The sequence below is a fragment of the Echiichthys vipera genome, assembly GCF_963691815.1.
Source record: "Echiichthys vipera genome assembly, chromosome: 14".
In the NCBI taxonomy this organism is placed as follows: Eukaryota; Metazoa; Chordata; class Actinopteri; order Perciformes; family Trachinidae; genus Echiichthys; species Echiichthys vipera.
In genome coordinates this window covers 16,997,088-17,018,167 of record NC_139839.1, presented here as the reverse complement: position 1 = coordinate 17,018,167, position 21,080 = coordinate 16,997,088, and the positions used below count along the sequence as shown (strand labels likewise).

General features: G+C 39.4%; 2 protein-coding genes across 3 annotated transcripts in view; both read right to left on the bottom strand.

Moving 5' to 3' along the window:
- Positions 1-4,258: 4,258 nt before the first annotated feature.
- Positions 4,259-14,457, bottom strand: dpf2 (double PHD fingers 2). Of its 2 annotated transcripts, XM_083926644.1 has the most exons (12): positions 14,393-14,457; positions 12,617-12,777; positions 11,944-12,051; positions 11,110-11,288; positions 10,930-11,022; positions 10,762-10,840; positions 9,094-9,135; positions 7,474-7,611; positions 7,221-7,352; positions 7,000-7,112; positions 6,827-6,908; positions 4,259-6,577 (listed from the first exon to the last, which is right to left on the bottom strand). In XM_083926644.1, the coding sequence occupies exons 1-12, from the start codon at positions 14,422-14,424 to the stop codon at positions 6,495-6,497; spliced, it is 1,242 nt and encodes a 413-aa protein (XP_083782770.1). In that variant the 5' UTR covers positions 14,425-14,457; the 3' UTR covers positions 4,259-6,494. The 2 variants fall into 2 exon arrangements, with proteins under 2 accessions (XP_083782770.1, XP_083782771.1); XM_083926645.1 differs by lacking the exon at positions 9,094-9,135.
- Positions 14,458-17,317: 2,860 nt separating this feature from the next.
- Positions 17,318-21,080, bottom strand: part of sptbn2 (spectrin, beta, non-erythrocytic 2) — a 34,183-nt gene continuing 30,420 nt past the window's right edge. Inside the window, exon 38 of the mRNA XM_083926642.1 lies at positions 17,318-21,051. Coding sequence (XP_083782768.1) covers positions 20,839-21,051 — 213 coding nt within the window. The 3' untranslated portion in view covers positions 17,318-20,838. The remainder of the gene's footprint in view (positions 21,052-21,080) is intronic.

Sequence of the window (21,080 nt, the reverse complement as noted above, 5' to 3'; positions counted from 1 at the left end):
ATATATATATATACATAGTTATATATGGTTTAGTGGCCATCTCAACATGCATCATGCTTGGACCTATTGTTCAAGAAAAGAAAAGCTATCAGATAAACAGTGTCTGTTGGCCTTAGGTTTGAACATCTGCGCGTGTTTAGAATGTACAATCTAGCTGTGTGGAAATTAGTATGGAAATATTTACATGCATTCAAATGTAGCAGGCGCCACTGCATTACAGCGATAACCTCTGAACAGACGCTGAGGTACGTTAGTCCTGCGATAAAGGACACCACGTATGTGTCAGTAGACTTTTAGAACATAAACATTGATATGAAAATGCACATTATTGTGACAATATTTTGACGATTTTGCCTGACTACTTATAAGCAAGTATTGGTACAGCTTAATGTACGTAAAGAGATCGAGCTGGTGTTACAGTATTTTTTAGAGGTCTATGAAATCTAATATATAATGTACTTCTTTGAGTGTCACAAACTTTGATGACTTTGAGTGCAGGTTAGTTGTAATACTTCACGTTTAGGTCCGATGTTTGTATTGTTTCTCGTACATTTTATGAGATTATTTCACTTTGGTGGAAGGTTTTCCTTCGGATCATGACAGAAGCAGCAGATTATATACTCATTCACATACTGTATTTGTGTGTGTGGTACGGCACATAATTCTGCGTATTCTATATTTGAATAAGCCTGCGGATTCTGTCCTTTTATTTAATGAAAACACAACAGTTTGGACACATTTAGATAATATGACAAATTCAAGAGTAAATCTTCCACCAATGGGATCTGGGCAATTTCTTTTGTCTTTTTTTCAAATGGCTGTATAATTATTATTATCATTATTATTATTGTCTATCTGACAATACCTTTTACTGTTTGTAAATGTTAAATAATAGACTAAGTTTTACAATAATGAATGTCTGACAGAGATTAGTTTTGTGGCGTTTTTGATATTTAAAAAATAATTACATAATGTAAGCCTACTTGTGAATTATTGTAACAGGATGAATGCATATTTTGTCAGTTTGTTCAGTGAAATGTGAAGGCTGTAATGTCAGGCTAGCACTCCATTTGTTATGAGTTTAATTTCAGTTGTGTCTTAAAATCTTTTCGCCACAAACATTTTCTGTCATTTCAGTATTGATTCCTCAACACACTCAACCTTATTTCATTGCAAGGGAAGGCACAGGAAATGAAGCTCTCATTTCCAGGATTAAATTAAGTTTGAATAACTAAGTATTCGTCCCTTTTAAACTTAATTTCTCTTTTTGCTTTAGTTATGTAGTTACAGTTCAACAAATTGAATCAGATTTGCTCAACTGTCATGCCAATTTTTATACAGATCCCTTCAGTGTATATTCATGGTGTTTTCAGGGGCGACAGATGCGCAGAGAAAAATCAGAAAATGTGATAAACATGCTATAAATACTAACGTTCCAAATGAAAAAACACTGAATACTCACTTATAGGTAGTGTTGCAGCGATATACCGGTTTCAGATTATACAGTGGTATGAAAATTGACAGTTTACATATCATGTACATTTGCTTATATTTGTAATAATAATAATAATTTCAAGTTTCAACCAAAAAGAAAACTACTACTAATAATCCCCAAAGCAATTTCAGTCAAAAGCAACTGGACTGGTTGTTTGTCTAGGAAGACGTTTCACCTCTCATCCAAGAGGCTTCATCAGTTCATGTACACATCTGACCAGACTGGGACTGGACCAACTAACTGGTGTGAGATCCAGGTATTTAACCTCTCACAAGGCCGATGATGTCACTGGAACCCCCAAAGTGCCAACGACCATCTTTACAGTGACAGTCGTTGGTGGGAAGTTGGTTTGGACTTCGCTAGTGCTCTATTGAGTCTTAACGACAGTAGTTGGAGTCACACGGGGCCATTTGTGAACAGTTGTTCTTTGAGGTTAGATTGTTGAATCTCCTGGGAGGGGATGAGAGGGCAGCATTGTAAATTGGAGATAAGTGGTGTCTCAGACCTCCTCCTCTGCTTGGCGAGGGTTTCTCTACTTTTACATAGATGGCTTCTTTTACTCCTCTTTCAAACCATCTGTCCTTTCTGTCCAAGATTTGGACATTGTTGTCATCAGAGGAGTGGGCTTTCTCCTTGAGATGCACATGCACAGCAGAGTCCAGGTCTGAGGAGTTCGCTCTCCTCAGGCCACTGATGAAGCCTCTTGGATGAGAGGTGAAACGTCTTCCTAGACAAATAACCGAGTCCAGTTGCTTTTGACTGAAATTGCTTTGGGGACAACGATGACCTGGACAAATGAGAACATTCACAGGCCTACTGCTAATAATAATGTATTATGTAATACCATGATACAGCGAAACTGTGATACATTTGAAGACGGTTATCATAGTGTGAAGATCTCACAGAGTTTCAACCCTACTTGCAGGTAGCTTGTTACAATGCGTACTGCCTGTCCAGAAATCTCTTTTCACTTTGGACCTGTAGTTGAGCAAAACCTCTACCATGTCACCGTGGCCTTTGGGAAATAAAACATTTTTTTCACTATTTTTCTGCCACTTTATGGACTGACAGATCCATCATTTGGAAAAGTTTTTAACAAATGAATTGATGAGAAAATTAATCATTTGTTCTCTACTCCTAATTTAGCGTTTTGTTGTTTATTTGCATTCTCTGAGGTAGAAACTGTCTCTGCGTAACGTTACTATCTTCATCCTTGTCAAACATCCTCAACCATCATTAACTCCTTTGTGTTTTGCCAGGAGATGATTTACAGCAGTTTCGTGATGCTAATGTGTTCTCAGCTGTTCTGTTCTGTAAACTCTTGTGTTCAAATCTAGTAATAATCTCGATGCGCTCGTCACGGCGACGGAGAGACATAACAGCACCAAAGCAAACAGTTGAACTCCGGTACTTGCTGCGGTTTCACAGCACTCGAATGTTCTCTTGATTCTGCTGTGATGTTGCAGGTAGAGAATGTTTTAGAGTTGAAATGTATTACCTAGAGGTTGTAGGATCATAGAAGACTGTTGTATCTTGAAACCAATAAAACGTGCAATAACAATTCATCTCTATCACCTGTTATTTTCAGTATATAGCAGTAATAGTGACTGGATGGAGGTGCCTGCAGCTGAATGATTAGAGGGAGGACATGGTTTGGTCTCTGACCCTCATCTAATCGGGGTATGTGCAAGAATCCTGTCTTTTTCAAAGACCCTTTTCATACAGAAAGACCTCATCACCACTGAGTTCTAACCAGTTACAGCAGCGACACTTAAGTAACTTACATTTACTCTACACTGTGACTGATTGTAAGATAGCACCTTAACAGTCTGGATATGTGATAACTCCTTGGACTACTGTATTAATGCAACATATTCCAGATGGTACTATAGGAACCAATGCAAGGTTTATTAATATAATTAATACAAGAATTGAAAAAGGAAAAGCCCATAAAGATGCCATAGCCTAGCATGTCGCAAAAAGTGTCATATGAAAAAATCATAGTGTAGTATGTCATAAAATATTCCATAGAATGGTATGCCATAAGAAAATTGATAAAAAAAATCAAAGTATGACATGCCATACAAATAGAGAGATATAGAATTTATAAAATAATATGTCATTAAAAAAAAATTTTCTTTGAATGTCATGGCATATGATTAAACATTTTTTTAAATGTTTAGAAATGTCATAATACAGTATGCAATTAAAAATGCCAAAAGAATCAGAGTATAGTATGCCATTAAAATGTCATAGTATAGTTAAGAATGTATAAAATGTCACAAAATCATGGTATAGTATTTTTAAAATGTTGCTAAACATGCTATAGTTAGCATTAAAATGTCATAGTATAGTTAAGAATGTATAAAATGTCACAAAATCATGGTATAGTATTTTTAAAATGTTGCTAAACATGCTATAGTTAGCATTAAAATGTCATAGTATAGTTAAGAATGTATAAAATGTCACAAAATCATGGTATAGTATGTCAAAAATGTCATTAAAAATGTCAAAGTATAGTATGTAATTAAAAATGTCATGGTATGTCATTTAAAATGTCAGTATAGCATGTAATTAAAAAAACATAATATAGTATTTCATTAAAAATACTCTAGTATGTCGTTAAAAATGTCAACATATTTCAGTTAGTTCAAATTTAGCACATAATCTCAGTGTGCTTTTGTCAAGATTTTTGTTATCCCAATCCAATCTATCATTGATTCCTCAAAAGGTCCTAAAGGCAGACAGAAAAACATCAGCGGGTAAGTGCCTAGTATTTTATTTCCTGAAGACAAAATCCGTACAATAAAACATTCCATCACAATCCAAATGAAAGCCCACTCTAAGAGAATTCACCTACGTAAACCTGTGATTGGTTTCAATATTAATCGTCATGAGCAATTCTCTCCCAAAGCTCGACCCCAGAACACCCTAATCTATTCAAAATAATGATGTATAATTAGAATATGACAACAGGAGGTGGTCTTCCTTCCTGTTCGTGGCTTTCCTCCTGGGTCCATCGTTACTTTACCGTTCGGTGTTGAAAGTGCAGCTCCAGAATTGGACACATTATGGGCTTGGCTTCTTGTTTGGGGCTTTGGAAGAGAGTGGCTCGCTTGAGACCTGGATCACAGGATTAACTAGAGAGCAACTTCCACTGAAGTCTCAAAATGTCCCACACATCAAGTATGCGAACATCATTCATGAATACAAAAACAACCAGTAAAATATTCTAGTAGCCACTGTCTCTAAATAACCAAGTTTATAAATGTGGTGAGAAAATAAACCAAGTTATACTCCTGTAATGTTTTAGTTATTGTTAGTTGGCTAATGACGATAGCATGGTTAATTTATATTACACTACTTTCCGGAAACCTTTGTCGACCGAACGGTGAGACGACTACGACTAAAGTGAGTGCAGACGATCACTGAGCATGCACTTGTTTACCTGTAGAATATGCAGTTATTGAAGCAGACACTGCAGCTGTCATTGCTATCCCTTACTGTCTCTATGTGTTTGTCCATTCTATCAACAGCATGTTTCCACCCTTTAAATACTGTTTCTGTTTGAGGTAAAGTAACCAGACCTTTCCATTTAGCCTTGCCACAGAAGGAAACCATTGCATAATAAAGCTATGACAGCTGTAACAAAAGAGCCTTTTCTTCATAGGACTATACATAAACATATTATAATTCTTTGTTTTTTACAATATGAAGCCATCCATAATTGCTGCCACAGTCCCCAATCTGTAATTGCCTTTTCTGAGAAAGAAAATTTACAGTATTACACGTCATCTGCCAAGAGTGTCTGTCTATTGCTTTCCATTGTCAGCAAGTGAACATCTACAAGGTCATATAGTCCTCAATTACGTAAAAATCTAGTGATGTCACAACATAAACAGATATTGGATATGGTGAATGATGAGCAAACTGCTAAAACACAGCGACGAAGGCTTTTTATCCCTTTACCTGGCCGTTTTTTTTTTTTTATTTGACAGGAATAATCCTCATCAGTGAATAAGGGCCAGGTGCGCAGATTGAAGACAGCTTTCAGTCTATTATCAAAGGACTAAAGTGAAAAGCCAACACTTTTGTCAAAAAGGCCCCAAAGCCTCAATAAAACATGCTCATTATTATGTCCTTGTCCCCTGGAGCTCTGTGCAGCCCAAACCGCCACTAGGACACAAGAGTCGGCAATCAGACCAGACTCTAACCTGCCATCCCTAGCCCTCGGCCTTTGGAGCCACTTTGACGAGCATGTCAGGGTTTCTAGTCACAGTGATGTGTTTGAAGTTACTGTATGGCCAGTGGCAGTGGATGAGGTGGGAAAAAATCATTTACAGTCTCAGCAGATCCCTTTGACTCTATCAAGAGAATCACCAAATATCAGTAGTGCCATAAAAGAGCATGTGGTTGTGTAAATTCCCATGAGGAGGAGATGGGCACAAAAAAAAAGAGCATTACATGAGCATTATTTTTTTTTCCAATTTGTACATACTCAACACTATTATATACCATAGAAATATATAAATATTATAAAATATTTTTTTTAATGATGAGCAAGCACTATCATGCTACTTGATTCCAACAAACTATTTCTGCTTGAGTCATAAAATCTGTACATTGCAGGATAGAGAAGGTTTTAGCAACTTTGTGTAGGTCTATGTGTAAAAAAAAAACAGGAAGTCAGATTTTGTCTATTTATGCTTACATATCTTGTTGAAATTCAGTCCTGCTCATACTGTCTATGTGGCAAAAGAGGTGAAAACATTAATTGATGGGTCTGAATCTGAGCTTGGAACTGTGTAACAGTCATATCTGAAGCTAAGTGAGGCCAGTTTGGTAAGGGATGCTTCCCTTTTCACAATTTGTCTGTTCTGAACACACTCTCTCCGAGGTCAGCTCGTCAGGGGAGTTTATCATGGGTCTTGAAGGGTAAACCGTACTGCTATGGGACGGTTGAGTGATAAGAGTGTGCAGGGGCAGGGGGTGGCGGCCATCACGATGGTGGGGCGTTCTGGGTCTGGTATATGGATGCCTTGTCTTTCAAAAGGTCCAGACAAAGATGACAGCTCCAGCTTCCTGAGTGCCAAAAATAACAGAGAAAATCTTTTATTGTCAGAGACATTTAAAGTAAGGCTGGATATTTAATCTCAATACTTTTTGGTACTGAATGAAATGCATCTGTAACAAAAAAATGTAGCTAAGTTGGCATCAAATGTCCAGTCAGATTTGTAATCTTTATTCTTTTATCAAATAGTACCTGATATACATTTTGCCACTTTCGGCCTAGACCGCACGTACACAGGTACAAACATGTGGTGAACTCACCCTCTGGAGGTTCGGCCATGGGTGGGTTGAGACAATACATGTGATAGCCTCTATCACAGTCGTCACAGAACAGAAGCTGATCCTGGAAGGAACGGGACAGCGAGACCACTTTACACATCAGATTTCTTCAGCACTCTACAATAAATACAATATCTGAACGTAGGTACACTCACGTCATTCTCTGAGGTGCCGCACATGTTGCAGCACTTGCACTCTATGCACTGCCAGCGGTACGTCTTCACAGCAGCCATCATCACGGGAGTGAACTGCAGGCAGGAGGGGTGGCCTGTGTGGAGAATAGTGTTGATCACTTTCCGCAAATATTCCTACTCTTCCAGCCGCTCTTTTATTTCTGTTGCTACTCTATTCCAACAGCCAACTGTCTCTAACGCACCTGAGCGTCCACAGTCAGAGCAGGACACCAGCTCTTCTGACTGCCCAGTCTTGTGGTTGGTCTTGGAGTCTCCCAGGCAGAAATCACAGTAATTATTAGGCAATGCGATACCATCTGGGCCTTTCTTGGGAGCTGAGAAACAAGATGAAAAAAAACAACCCAGAGAGCATCAGTGTTGAGTTTCTCACAAGCTCTACGCTGAACTCATGCGATCTAATGGTGAAATCCCAGAAGACAGGGAAGGATCTCTTACTTTTAGGCTCATCCGGGGGCGGCGGGGCGGGCTCGCTGATCTCCATCTCTTCCTTCTCCTCACCCTCCTCCTCAGCCAGGTGGGAGTGGGTGTAGTGGTAGCTCAGACCCGGACGGTTCTTGTAGCGCTTCCCACAGACTGCCGCCAAAACCAGAAAACACAATGTGTATGAAAACAAAGAGTACATGAGTGCAGTCCATGTTAAACAACATTGGTGGTGAAAGGGGGTTGACTTTGAGATTTTTTACTACAGACTAAATTATATTAATATCTTGACAATTTGATGAGAAAGAAGAATGTGCAGAATAAAAAAAAGATAATATATCTGGTTCTGCAGAAATTTTTTTCTCCATCGTGAGCCAGAACATTCATGCAAACTGCAACAGGAAATAAACTGGGACACATTTAGAATGTGCAATGCTAAACTGGGTGGAGTACTCTTTCAAGCAACAGAGGTGGTATTGTGATGGTGTGTTTTAGACAATCACTTAAGAACCCAACATTACTTTGTGATATCCTGCTTTTTAATTTTTCCCTGCTTAATATCTCGATCGCCCAAATGGCATGAAATATTAGAAGTGACATTAGAGGGAAAACTGAAGAATGATGAAGCAGTTTGGGAATATGAAGAACGCGCTCTGATGCGATGGCATGCATCATCACATCCTCTAAGCTGGAGCTCTGTGGTAGCTGCATGGGATTTAAGTCCAGCAATAAGGTAACATCTCAACCACTATGAGCGCAACACAACGGCTCCTGTTCACAACTCCTGACATGCACTGCCTCTGCAACATTTGACCAATTATGATTAAATTGAAATAAACTAATTTCTACATTATCTCTCTCAAAATGACATATGGTTAATATACTAATGTTTCAAATCTGAATTTAGATTCTATTAATTAGCAGTGGGGTAAGAGAAGCCAGTGGGATTGTGTCAGGAGGATTTATTGTCTTTAGTAAGGACAAAGATGCCACTGTGCGAAGCGGTCGTCACAGGGGATGTTTGAGGTTTGTCATAAGAGAACGCCCAAATACAAACTACTTCTTCTTTCACTTCCATACTCTCACTTTCATTTCCTCAAAAGGCCAATGTCCTAGTTCTTTAACTGTCATCTGAAAGGGACAGACCAGAACAGCTTAGCAAAGTCACTAAAAACACAGCTAGTCACATGCCAAGCGATTGTGTGCAGTGGCGGAAAAGATTTGAAAAACACTCCCCAGAAACAGGTAATAAAGAAAAACAAAATATAATGCAGTTGAATTGCACACATCAAGAAACAAGACAAAAGACAAAGCACAGAGGACAAAACAGCAGCAGGATCCAGCTAAATTTGTAGGACGTTCAGGGCCACAGCTTTTCCTTTGAAAGCTGAGACGGCTCATATTTTTAGGCCGATTACAGACTACAGTTTAATTGGGGTGTATAATAACATGGTCGTGACCTTTTATAAATCTAGATAGTCACATTTAAGTAAATTGTGTGGAACAAACCATTCACCCTATGAACTGAACTACACAGGGAGCAGATCTACTTGGTCACACGGACGGAAAATAAAAACAAGCAGTGAAGACAAAACACAAGGCAGACAGGAGTACAAAGGAATGAGAGAAATATACCTCTTTCAGAAGGTTTTGAAATATGCTTTTGTTTGATAGTGTCTGAAAGAGAGAAGGAGAAGAGAGAGCACAGACAGGGACTCAGAGAAATAGGCTCATAGACCGGCAGAGGATCATTCGGTCAGTCAGCGCTGCCCTACTAGGAATGGCAGCTGAAAGTGAAAATGCTTTGCAAAAAAGGGGGGAAAAAACACATCAAGCAGATACAAAGTCAGACAAAACCAAAGGAGAAGAAACATTTTTCCCGTTTGAAGATTTGAAGTGCAAGTTAAAGAAATGAATGACAAACAATAAAACATAGTTGAGCCTGGACTTGCTTTATAAATGTCTGATTTAGCTAACAAAGAGCAGAAAGAGGATGGAGAACATGAAGAGAACGGGGAGAGGATGACACGAAAGGCGGTAAAGAAGGGGGAAATTACAAACATTAAAGCTGTTAAGTGTCCCAGTGAAACAGAAGTTGGAGCGCCTTTAGCTTCTGTATTGTGACGTATTGCCCAGTGAAATGGAATATTTGAGTTACAAAAGAGACTTAGATCAAATCCTGTGCATTTAATTGACCCACAAAAAGTGGGCAGGCTTAGAGTTTAGCATGATACGGAGCTTCAGAGAACTGAGGGCTGCTGGCTCCACGCGCACAGAGGAGGACGAGAGAGATGACGGTGACTTTTTAATCGGCTCCACGTTGGCCCGAGCTTCTCTCCCACCCCCTGTCAAAAGTCATCATGTACTGCCCACCCTTCAGCTACAGAGAGCTGCCTGAAAGCCTCCCTGAAACAGACCTCAGTCACATGCTATTGAAAATAAAAATGTTTGTATCCAAACACACATCTCTTCCCATCACACACATGTTAAAGTGTAATTCCGGCGCAAAATCATCCCATGGTCTTTTTGGGCACTTACATACATCAAAGTGAGCCATCGAGACAGTTTTTTCGTGTAACAACTATTAACGGAGAAATCCAGGAGAGTTTCTAACAGATGGACGTGACTAACACTGATTAGCTAGGGTTGAACGGTGAAGGCATTAAAACAGCTTTTTAAAACACTAACACTGCTCAGAATAACACCAAACCTCTGCAGTAGCATGATAAGAGTCCTTACACATAAAACGAAGCACCAACAACGTAGTTAGTGTGTTTTGAAAGACTTACCAACTGGCCCTGGTACCACCTCCTCTCGTAGTTAAGTTTATGTCGGTAAAACACGTAAACTTTGTGGTTGTGCCAGTTTGGTGAAATATAAGCTAATAATCAGTTTTAGCCACGTCTGTCTGTTAGCGACTCGCCAGGATTTACCTTTTAATAGCTGATAAACTAAAAAAATGTCCAGATGGCTTATTTAATGTATATAAGTACCGAAAAAGACCATCGGATGATTTTGTGTCGGATGATTTTTACGGTTACGGTTTTATATGACAGCGGTGGCCAGGTTCAGGTTATCGAACATCTGAAAGTGTTTACAGGAAGAAAAGATTTAAGGCATTTAAATGTCAAAATACTCTAATGTTGTTGGTTTTTTACATCTATTTTTGGCATATATCAAGGGATAAATGAGCAACAGAACTGGGAAAATGTAGATTTCATTTCACTGGGACTTTAACATTTGCAGTGTCCCCCTGCTCTGGCCCCATGTCCACATGCTCTACTCTCCCCCATCAGGACTCACTGTCACAGGCGTACGGCTTGTCTCGGTCCTCCAGCGCTGCTGTATCCAGCTTCTTCCTGTTGCTGCCCACTCCTCGACCCTGAGGACATGCACGTTATTAAAGTCAGACAGGCTGGCAAAGAGTTGGGATGAAAAGAATGTGTGTTCATATACACAGCGGCTCTTTACCTTCCCCTTTCCCTTGCCTCTTCTTTTTGGCGTGTCTTCCTCATAGTCTTCGTCATCCAGGTCGTCCAGGAAGTCATCTGGCTCGAGGACTCTCTATGTTGAGTCAAAGACAAAAATAAGAAAGTAAAATAATGTTCTTGACTCCAAACATAGCTGAAGTCTTAAGCCGAAAAAAAGAACCTTTCTAATGCGAGTAGCAGGGTTCAGGCCTCCGGTGTAGTCACTTGGGTTTGAATCCTCCTCAGAACCTCGGAGATCTGTGGTCGTCCGTTTTTCCATGGAGTCCCCCTTTAGCAGGGCCTCCAGGCTGCTGCCATCCGCTGATACCAGAGCGTCCTTCTTCAGTCCTACATCTACCTCTATGAATGAAACACAAATGAGTTAAGATCCAAGCACAAAAGCGAAATACTTAAGCCCCTTTCACTCACGCACAGCATATCTGAAATTATCTAGACATTACCAGGAGGAGCTGTTTGTGAGAATGCAAATGTCCGAATCAGTCAGTTCCCTAGTACAAACTCTATGTAATGTCTGACTGAGCCCAAAGTGTGAGACTTCACAGCGTGAGAGTGGCCGTGTTGATGACGTTTCTATCATGTGGCTCGCACAAAATCGAAAAAAACAAACATCCAAAGGTAAGGAAGACGGATCATTAACACGAAGACGCCATCAAAAATGTCTATCTTGAGAGACAACAAGAACAAGTAACTTTTGACGGTGAGGGAACCCACGAGACTCGGTTGTTTATGACCAAACTACGAACCGGCTGTGTGACCGCCTTGTAATCTGTGCCATTTCCTGCCTCCCGCATGCTCTACCCAGACGGCACCCCTCACCTTAGCCAAACACAGAGTTTTAAGTTTTAAGGGTAAAATACCAAAACTTTCCAGACTCTCAAAGCCTGTATCATCACATCTAAATTGTTACTATACAATTGTGAAACACCGCAGATCGGGAAAAAACGTGCCCTTTTCATTTCTGGTGTGAGATGACAACAAATGAAAGATGTGGTACCTGACTTGACAGGGGGGAACATAAGCCGGGGGTCCCCTTGAGTATGAGATCTCCGTTTCTTCCTCCACCTTCTTGATGGGTAGGTGTAGAGCTGCCCTGGAGCCACGCCTGAGGGACATCAGAACAGACCCATCTACATAACACTGACAGAACTTGTCAGCTTTTTGACAAACAAAGCTCATAGGTAGCATTTTTTTTTTTAAACCAAGAGGGGACAAAGAGCTGCAAGCTTGATTAAATTACACTCCCCTGAAAAACATTTGTATGCTGAATATACAAAGTTATCACTCTACGAACAATTTAGTTAACTTTCATAAGACGCGTGTCTGAAGTCTCTGTGTTTTTTTCTTCCAAATGTCTTAAGCCATTTCAAAAACTTATACAAAAAACATGAAAGTGAGAGAGGATGGTTATATGTAATGATGCTAACAAGCTATTTTTTTTATCAAAGGTGAAGCTAAAACACACCTTTGCAAGGTTGTTCCCACAACTCCCATTTCATCCATACAGTAATTGTCTGAAAATGTTTAGTCTGATAACTTAAGGTCCTGAAAAGATCCTTCACCCTAGACAATGGTCTTGTAAAAGTGTTCAACGAATCCAGCTGAATAAACTAAACTCAAATCCAGTGGGGAAGTGCATTTTGCAACACACTACATGTTGCTTGTCTCACCTGGTCCTCTGTGTCTCTTTTCCATCCAAATGTAGCAGTTGCTCTGAGCCACGCCGGTCTGAGAGTCGAGGAACGGCATTCGGACACTCCTCTCAGCACAGAGCCTTGCGTTGTAGTTATGACACTGCTCCATGGCGTCTCTGTAGTACTGCTCTCCCAACCTGACACAGCAAACCAGAGCCAGATGCTTATTATTCAGTCTATTATGGTTACAAACACAAAAACCAGCCGGTGGGGGGTATTTAACCAGTGCAACTTTTAAAAACCTCTCTGTCAATTAAGTTAACAGCCTGTTTCTTTCTCCGTTATGCTCCCACCTTAGAAAAAAAACTGCTTGCTCACTTGGCTTTGTATTAGAGACTAAAAAAATCATTAGTGAGATAGCAACAGCACATGCTCTTTTTGTTGGTACATCAACAACAAAGAGCTTGGCCGTCAGCACAGTTTGAAGTGTGATGCGTTTTCAAAATAAATATTTTCAAAAGGTGCTGTGAGCTTATTTATTTTTAGGGAAGCTAAGGACTGCATTCAGATTCAGATTCATAAAACTTTTGTCTATAGACTATTGTCTTTCATGACATAAAATCACCTAGGGCTCAACATGCAGCGCAAAACGAACTCTTGACAAGAAACAGAAACCACATGTTCCTAAAACGGAACAAAATACCTGATAAAAATAATTCACACAGGATAAAAAAAAATAGATTATCTTTTTCTATACATTTTAGTAATGTTTCCTACGTATCTTATCAGGACTTCATTTGAGGTGTTATTGTTTTCACTTCTTAGACAGAATTGGATTAATAGGTTATTAATTAATGTGTGTGTGTGTTTTGTGTGTCTGTGTGTGTGTGTGTGTGTGTGTGTGTGCGTGTGTAATAAGCCATATAAATAACCACTTGAGAAGTTCAAAAGGAAACTTCAGAAGAAACTTGTATAGACCTTTTCAAAGTTACTACCTACCTACTTTATTTCCTTTTGCAGTGAATGTGAATGACATCAGCTGACAGGAAGTTAGCAAGGACCAAGGCTGTTGCCTAGCAATAGAATTCCATTAAAAAGGTCTATATCTAGCTAACGTTAGGTGGCAGGTAAGTTTCCAAGTTTTCATATGTTACCATGGTTACTAAGGGCTTTGCCAAGTACTTGTAATCACCGTAAAACCTGGGCCCCTACGCAAAGTCTCCGGAAATGGAAGCACGTTATAACACTACGAAGGGCTCGCAGACAACTTTAACGTACGCCTCAGAGGAGTTACTAATACGCTAGTTAGAAATACGAAAGCTTCAGTGGCTATAACCATATGTTCTCAACATTAAATGAGTCATTTTTTAGGCCAGTCTTTTATTCATGCTTAATTTAGTTAGTTAACGTTACATCACTCTGCGCCTGCGCTAACAGCGTTGGCCACAGCTTGTTAGCGTGAGAGCCACCTAGCTGCTGTACTTCACTGACGCTAGCACCGCGGTAGAAAGACACACAAAAGTCACCATAATGTCTCTATAAAGACATTTATAACCACAACTGACGCGTGTTCTGTGATACCAACGCGTGATTCGTGTTTCCGAAACGTCATCTGCGTGTCTGCTAACTTACATTTCCAGGATGTGAACACACTCGACGCTCCGACAGCGCTGGATAACCTTTACCAACTCGGTGAACGCGTCGCTAAGATACGGGCATCGTCTGTATGAACACACAGCCCTTCTGGTGTGACCGCGGTGTGTTTGTCACCGAGTGGGGTGTGAAGGTGTGTAGAAAAGTAACAACACTTACAGTTTGACAACATTCTCAACAACAGCTGCCATCTTGCTTCAATACACAGGCTAAGTGGAGCTGGGAGTTCATGTGCGCCCTCAGTGCGGACTGGTAGGCAGCTGGAGCAGGAACGTGACACACAGCGCCCCCACTGGTGGCGCTGCGGCATCTCAGGGTATTTTGGCATAAAGCTGCAAATTTGAACTAATTCTGTAGAAATCCTCACCCTATTATATTTGATTGATGTCAGCTATTTTGGGCCAAAGTGTTCTTTATTTTAATTATTTTCTTCCTCGTATTACCCACTAGCTACTGACATTTTATATGTATCATTGTTTAGCAAAATTACCATGTGTCTGTTCAATTGTTCTGGTTGCTATTCCCTTTTTTTGTATATTTCATGGTCTGAATTCAAATTCAAGTATACTAATGCACGGGTAGTTTTCTCAGATGTAAGGTATATGTTTAGATGTCAGTTTGTGTGATAGATTTTGTTTCCAAAATGAGTGAATCAGCACTGCTCCCAATAGACTATTGACCTCATCCTGTACCCTGCACTGTGCAATATGCCTGTACTATGGGCACTTCTGTTTTTTGCCCTATTTGGACATATTTAATCATATTTATTCACTCCATGTTACATTATTACAAACAAACAAAACAAGAACAACTGCACTTTATCATGTGAATATGTATATGTGTCTATTTCCATTTCTTCCCTTTTTAAATTTAACTTTATTGCTTATTTTTGCTATTTTTTTATCTATTTTTGCTATTTTTTATCTTATTTTGTCATATCCTGTTGCTGCTGTGAAAAAAGAATTTCCCCGTCTGCAGGACATTAAAGGTTTTCTGATTCTGATTCTGAAAATAAACCAGCAGCAAAAGCTTTTCACTTTTTTGTAATTCACATTTTTAGACATTTATGGATCTTTAAAAAAACTGAAGGATATTTTGAGGAGAAATTTTAACCCAATTTCCACAATGGTATTGTCTATGTGAAAATGCAAAAAAAAAGTAGTGCCCGGACGTGGAAACGACAATCACCCCCCAGCCACTTTTTCCTACCTATTTGCCTGTTGGTTGTGTTGCTCCTGTGAGGCCAGGACAACTGAAAGGTCTCATCTTATGCTCATTTTCAGGTTAGGTGTACTTGTGTTTTGGGGTTTTACTTGAACAATTCAATGTATTTATTTATAGTGCCAAATCCTAACAAAAGTCATTTCAAGGGGTGGCCAGTGGCTGAGTGGTTAGAGCAGTCACCCCATGTAAAGTTGCCGAAGGTCCTTGAGGCAGCAGCCACAGGTTTGACTCTGACCTGCGGCCCTTTGCTGCATGTCCCCCTCTCTCTCTCTCACCCCATTTCCTGTCTGTCAAATATAATAAAGGCTTGAAAAACTGCCAAAAGATAAGCTTTTAAAAAAAAAGTTATATCAAGACACTACACATAGAGTAGGTAAAGACCACACTCTATGACTCATTCATAATTTACAGAGTCCCAACAATTCCTCCATGAACAGCAACAAGTCGCGCTTGTCTTTATCTTTAATAATAATAATAATAATAATAAACATGAACATGTTTACATGCTTTTAATGCAGGGGTCTTCGTCGTTTTTTAGTCAAAGGACCCCTTCACTGAAAAAACTGCATCAAATAGAAATGAGAACATTTGAAATGAACTGGTTTCACAGCTTCAGTTGTTTGTTATGCACTTCTAAATACATTTATAATGTGACTTCTCTCATCTCCTTGTCTCTTGGCTTTTATTTAAGTCTAAGAAACGGCACAGGCCAAGTTTAACTGGTTCAAATATGTGGAGGAGAAGTTCTCTCAGTTCCCCCTACGCCCCTTTCTCAAAATCAACTCTCAGATTATGTTATCGTGCTGGCTCATTATATTCTGAGGTCTTTGACCACCAATGTCTTCTTTCATTTCTCAACCTCCGGTACAGAGATCACAACCGCTGTGAGGGAACTCATCATAACTCTACTTTATGTCAGCCCTTATTCCACCATCTTTGACCTCATTTGCTGCTGTTTTGCATCCGTCATTCATTCCTAATGACAGCACTAAAGCAGCTACCTTCATCCTCTACACCCGTACTGGAAGAAGAACTGTATTTCACGAAGGCTTATGTAAATAAAATGTGAGCACAGAACAGAATAATTTTATTTTTTTTCCCCATTTTATTTTCAAATTACAGCAGATGTACTGATGGTTGACTAATCACACAGAAAGAGAAGTTAAATGAAACCCTTGACAGTTCATTTAGTGTGTTTACTGACTGTTGTATTGTTTTCATGAGTAACGCTATATAAAGGAAGGACAAATAACTCATTCACTAGTCACTGAATCTACGGTATAAATAGCATGCTGAATGGTACATTGTTGTGATGATCAGTAAGCCAAACATGATGTCATTGGTGTGGCTTTTCATGTGGAGAAACTAGTTTTGGAAAGCTTTTTCCAAAGTATAAAAATATATCACTGATGATTTCATCATTCAGTTATTTGGTAATAAAAACAAACTGATGATGTGGAGTTTAAACGAAAGAGACTGTTTAGGAGGCAGGGGTCTGACGCAGTGACACTTTCGGCCTGCGTGCAAATCTGATGGAGGATATCTCTAACCGTTCTTACTTTAATTTGGCCTTCATGAGTTCCCCAATTTTATGGAAGAACATAATTAATACTTCAGCATAATTTCAGTAAGGTATGCCTCATGTCCACCCATGGGCACCACAGACAAAATGTAAAATGCTGATAATACACTTGACCACATGGATGTAAAAAATCATAATTTTATTTGTCGAGCAACTATAATTCAAGGACCCACCCACCTTGTTCTCTCTTGTGCACCTGCGTAGCCTTTATTTTGTTTTTAATCATAATAAACCAAAACAATATCATGATTTTGATTAAACCATTTTTTATTATTCCTAATATTAGATGTAGATACACAAGTCAACAAACATTATTTTTGATTTGTAATGAAAATGCTCCACAGCACACTGACATCGTGTGGAAGGGTCTGGTATTACAGACACGTACCTGAAATGGACAGCAGTTATACTTTTCGCAATAAGTTGCATTAGTAACAGTAGTAGTAATAGTAACAACAGTAGCAATAATGATAATAATAGCAATTAATAATAGTAGTGGTATTAACAACTCTGAATTACAGAGGAAGGAACAGACATTCGTCAAAAGTAATGAGAAATGAAGGTAGGAGGACAGGCTTATCAAATGCTGCAAGACAGACCACTGGATGAAAGAAATACAAGCTCCCACTGGACAGCAAGTATCCTGCCTTCTTCTAAAAAAAGGAAGCTCAAATTGTCACCAGCTTGTTTTCACCCATATCTAATACTTAACAAGTAAAAGATGTTGTTTTCTTCATTAAGCACTCGTACCAGTACTCTCATAACCAAAAACACATCTCCTTGACATCAATGATACATTACTTCCCATGTTCTGGTCAAAGCTCACCATTAGCACAAAGCTATTTATTTTTTTAAAAGGATGCCATATGCAACATCGAATCACAGCCAGCTGAGGACATTTCCACAAAACTGGATTGCCAGGGTCATTCTGCATTAAATATACAGTACATCGTTTATGTGTGAGCGTGTGTGAAAGAGAGAGAGCTTGTGTACAGTATGTCAAGTATGAGAAATATTTTTGCTTCACATGACCAATTTGGCCAAACTAATTTGAATCATTCACATTCAAATGAGCTGATAAGAAAATACACTGTGTGACCTTTAAACTTGACGTCCCTAACATCAACTGGGTGCTGTGTCCGATGTCCAGAGCAGAGAAAAGGTAGCAATAAGTCACTAAAAACAGCTCATCCACCGGGGGAGAATGCCTCCTCCATTCGTTATTGTGCACAATGTACGCTCACTGCGTTGGCTCACTTATGTATGCAATGACCTTATTGACTTGGTTCCCAGATCGTAGCTTAGGCTTCTTAAACTAGGAGCTGCGTCACACACCCAAAATACAAAATCCCACTCCAGAGACAAGGCAGTCATTTTGAATACGTTTTGGACCAGGTGCTATCAACTGTTCAATAGTCTCAAAGTGGATGTGGATCTCTTCTCTGGCTTGGAGGGTCCTTAATTTGAGCGATAGATCACTGGTGCCACATTCATTTAGGACTGGAAAATAAGGCCAACTTGTTTAAACTGCAGCTGTTTGTGTTGTCACAACAGCTTGGTGTGACATCCCAGTGGATGACATCGGCCCTCCAAGCCTGGTTTACACATCCAGGCAATTACCAGCTTTAAAGAGTTACTTCCAAGATGTAATAAATTACAAATATTTGATAACTTTCAACCTACTTAAAATAATCCATGACACTCTTAAATTCAGAATTGTTATCCAGTAACTTCATGTTGCATTTTGGCAGTTAGAAAAGGCAAATTAAAAGTTATAACAGTTAACAACCAATGTATATCAAATAACACTACTGCCTACAGTCTCACAATAAACTGTAAATGCCCTTATCATTTCACACATGTACCGTATTTGAGGAAACTAATCTATACTTTTTTTTTTACATTAACTAGATTGGATTGCCTTCATCTTGTTTTGGATTACTGAAAATGTCAATTACATACGATTAGTTGCTCTGCAACCCTGAATATGACCTCATGTTTTCAGAGTACATCAACACAGAAGAGGATAGATGGCAATGATGAGACACATACAAGTATAAACCTACATGAAGTCATGCCACATATGCAAGAGCACATAACTCATCTAAGAGACTTTCCCCTCTGCCACCGCTAGTGAGCAGAGCTTTCCAATGGTTACTGTAATTCATATTGTACCTGCATATTTAATTCACTGACATACATTAGATCATTGCCACAGGGCACATGTTTAACATTCTTATCTTCGTACTACGAAAGCTTCCTTTAAGACTGTTTGAATGGAGGGTGGGTTTGTAAAAAGGGTTCAGTGTATCTGTAGTGGGTTCAAGTAAGGCTCAGTACACCTCTCTCTGTCAGGTAGCACATGAAGTGCATTCTTCACTGCCTGTCCAACATCACTTCCACACCCCTCACTTCACCTAATGAGACCTGTCAGCTGTCCATCTGTCCTGTGGGCTGCCACAGAAAATGTGCTTCGGCTTTTATCTACAAACTGCCCCCCATGCCTTCACACCAGTAAACAGAGAGAACGGAAATAGATATTAGAAGAATAAAACGGAGATAATGAAACTGTCTGGAGGAACTTCATTGGTAATTTCAGTTTACATATAATAAAAACCAGGAGCAAAGAAAAGCTAATTTGATGAAATCATTACAGGAATATCATTTTGTGTTTGGGTCTGGTTTTCGTCTGTTTGTGGACCGAAAAGCAGCATTAGTCTGGCCACGTTTGATCAGGAATAACATAAACGTGCAAAATCCACAGCACCACAACTCGCGCACACACACACACAAGCGCACACACACACATACACACATACATACACACACACACACTAGAAAACTAATCTTCTCTGCTTTGTACAGAAAAAAGGAAAGTTGAAAATCAAGCAGAAAAGACCACTCAAAAGAAATAATCAGATACAGGCAAAATTAGAGACAAAATAAAAAATAAAACCACTTATTAAATATATATATAATTTTCCCAGTGAAACTTGTGATCACTTACTGCACACTGCTAAAAATTCAATGAGCTTTATTTTCATCTCAAAACACCTCATCAACTGTCATTCCTAAAAAAAACAAAATAATACATACAGGGGCAAGCCCAACATTCTCCACTAGTTTAACCAAATTTGTTTCTCTCCACAACATAAATCAAGATTATCTACTGGCAAATTAATTAGTTTGTTTTCTCAAACCAGCAATAGCAAAAGATAAATAATAATAATAATAATAATAATAATATTGTTCAAGTTAATAACATCAATACCAAGAACAGAAAAAGAGACCGATGTGATCCATCCCAAAGAGAGAATGCTTCAAAGCGGGGAGATAAAACCAGTGTGCACCACAGTGGAAAGCCACCATCCATTGTTTGATTATTGACACGGCATCAGAACGGCTCAGCTCAGTCAAGACTCACTGAAGAGAAAATATTCATTTGGAGGAAGAGCCGTTTATGTGGATTGGAACTGAACTGGGCCTGAATCCCTGCTAATGCCAACCACACCTGTTACTGACTGAGACTAATACGCTCAGCTGGTTGGCTGAAACTGCCTGTTAAATGTGACATATGAATTGAACGAGAAAGTAAATGACAGATAAAACTGGCGAGGGAAAGAAATCAGAGAGAAAGAAAAGAAACAAAGTTTCCTGTAAGCCACGATACAGTAGCTGTCGACAGATTCCTTGGGGCCTGCACAGAGAGCAGTGTGTTTGTGTGACCTGTTTCTACTTTGCTTTCTGCTTCAGTTTGTTGAAATTTTGACAAATGTAGTTTCTGTCGATTTTAAACGTTCTATTTTTTCTTGCCAAAGAAGCTGAACCTCTTCTCCCGATCCTTCTCTTTTCCATCTTTGTTGCGCATGGTAACACCTCCGGCTTCACCTGAGCTGGGGGAGATGGGAGGCATTGTCATGGCACGACTGATGGCCCGCGGACCTACGGGCGAGTCTCCTGACCCTGTTGGAATGGAGCTGACGATGGAGCGGATCCAGGAGCTCATCTCCGCCTTTAAAAAAAACAACCTTTATTATCTCT

Coding starts and splice junctions, on each gene's coding strand:
- dpf2 (XM_083926644.1), bottom strand. CDS start 14,424: ATGGCAGCTGTTGTTGAGAATGTTGTCAAACT. Junction 11,023..11,109: donor CTGCTACTCGCATTAGAAAG/GTTCTTTTTTTC, acceptor GACTCAACATAG/AGAGTCCTCGAGCCAGATGA. Junction 6,578..6,826: donor CATGGCCGAACCTCCAGAGG/GTGAGTTCACCA, acceptor TTTGGCACTCAG/GAAGCTGGAGCTGTCATCTT.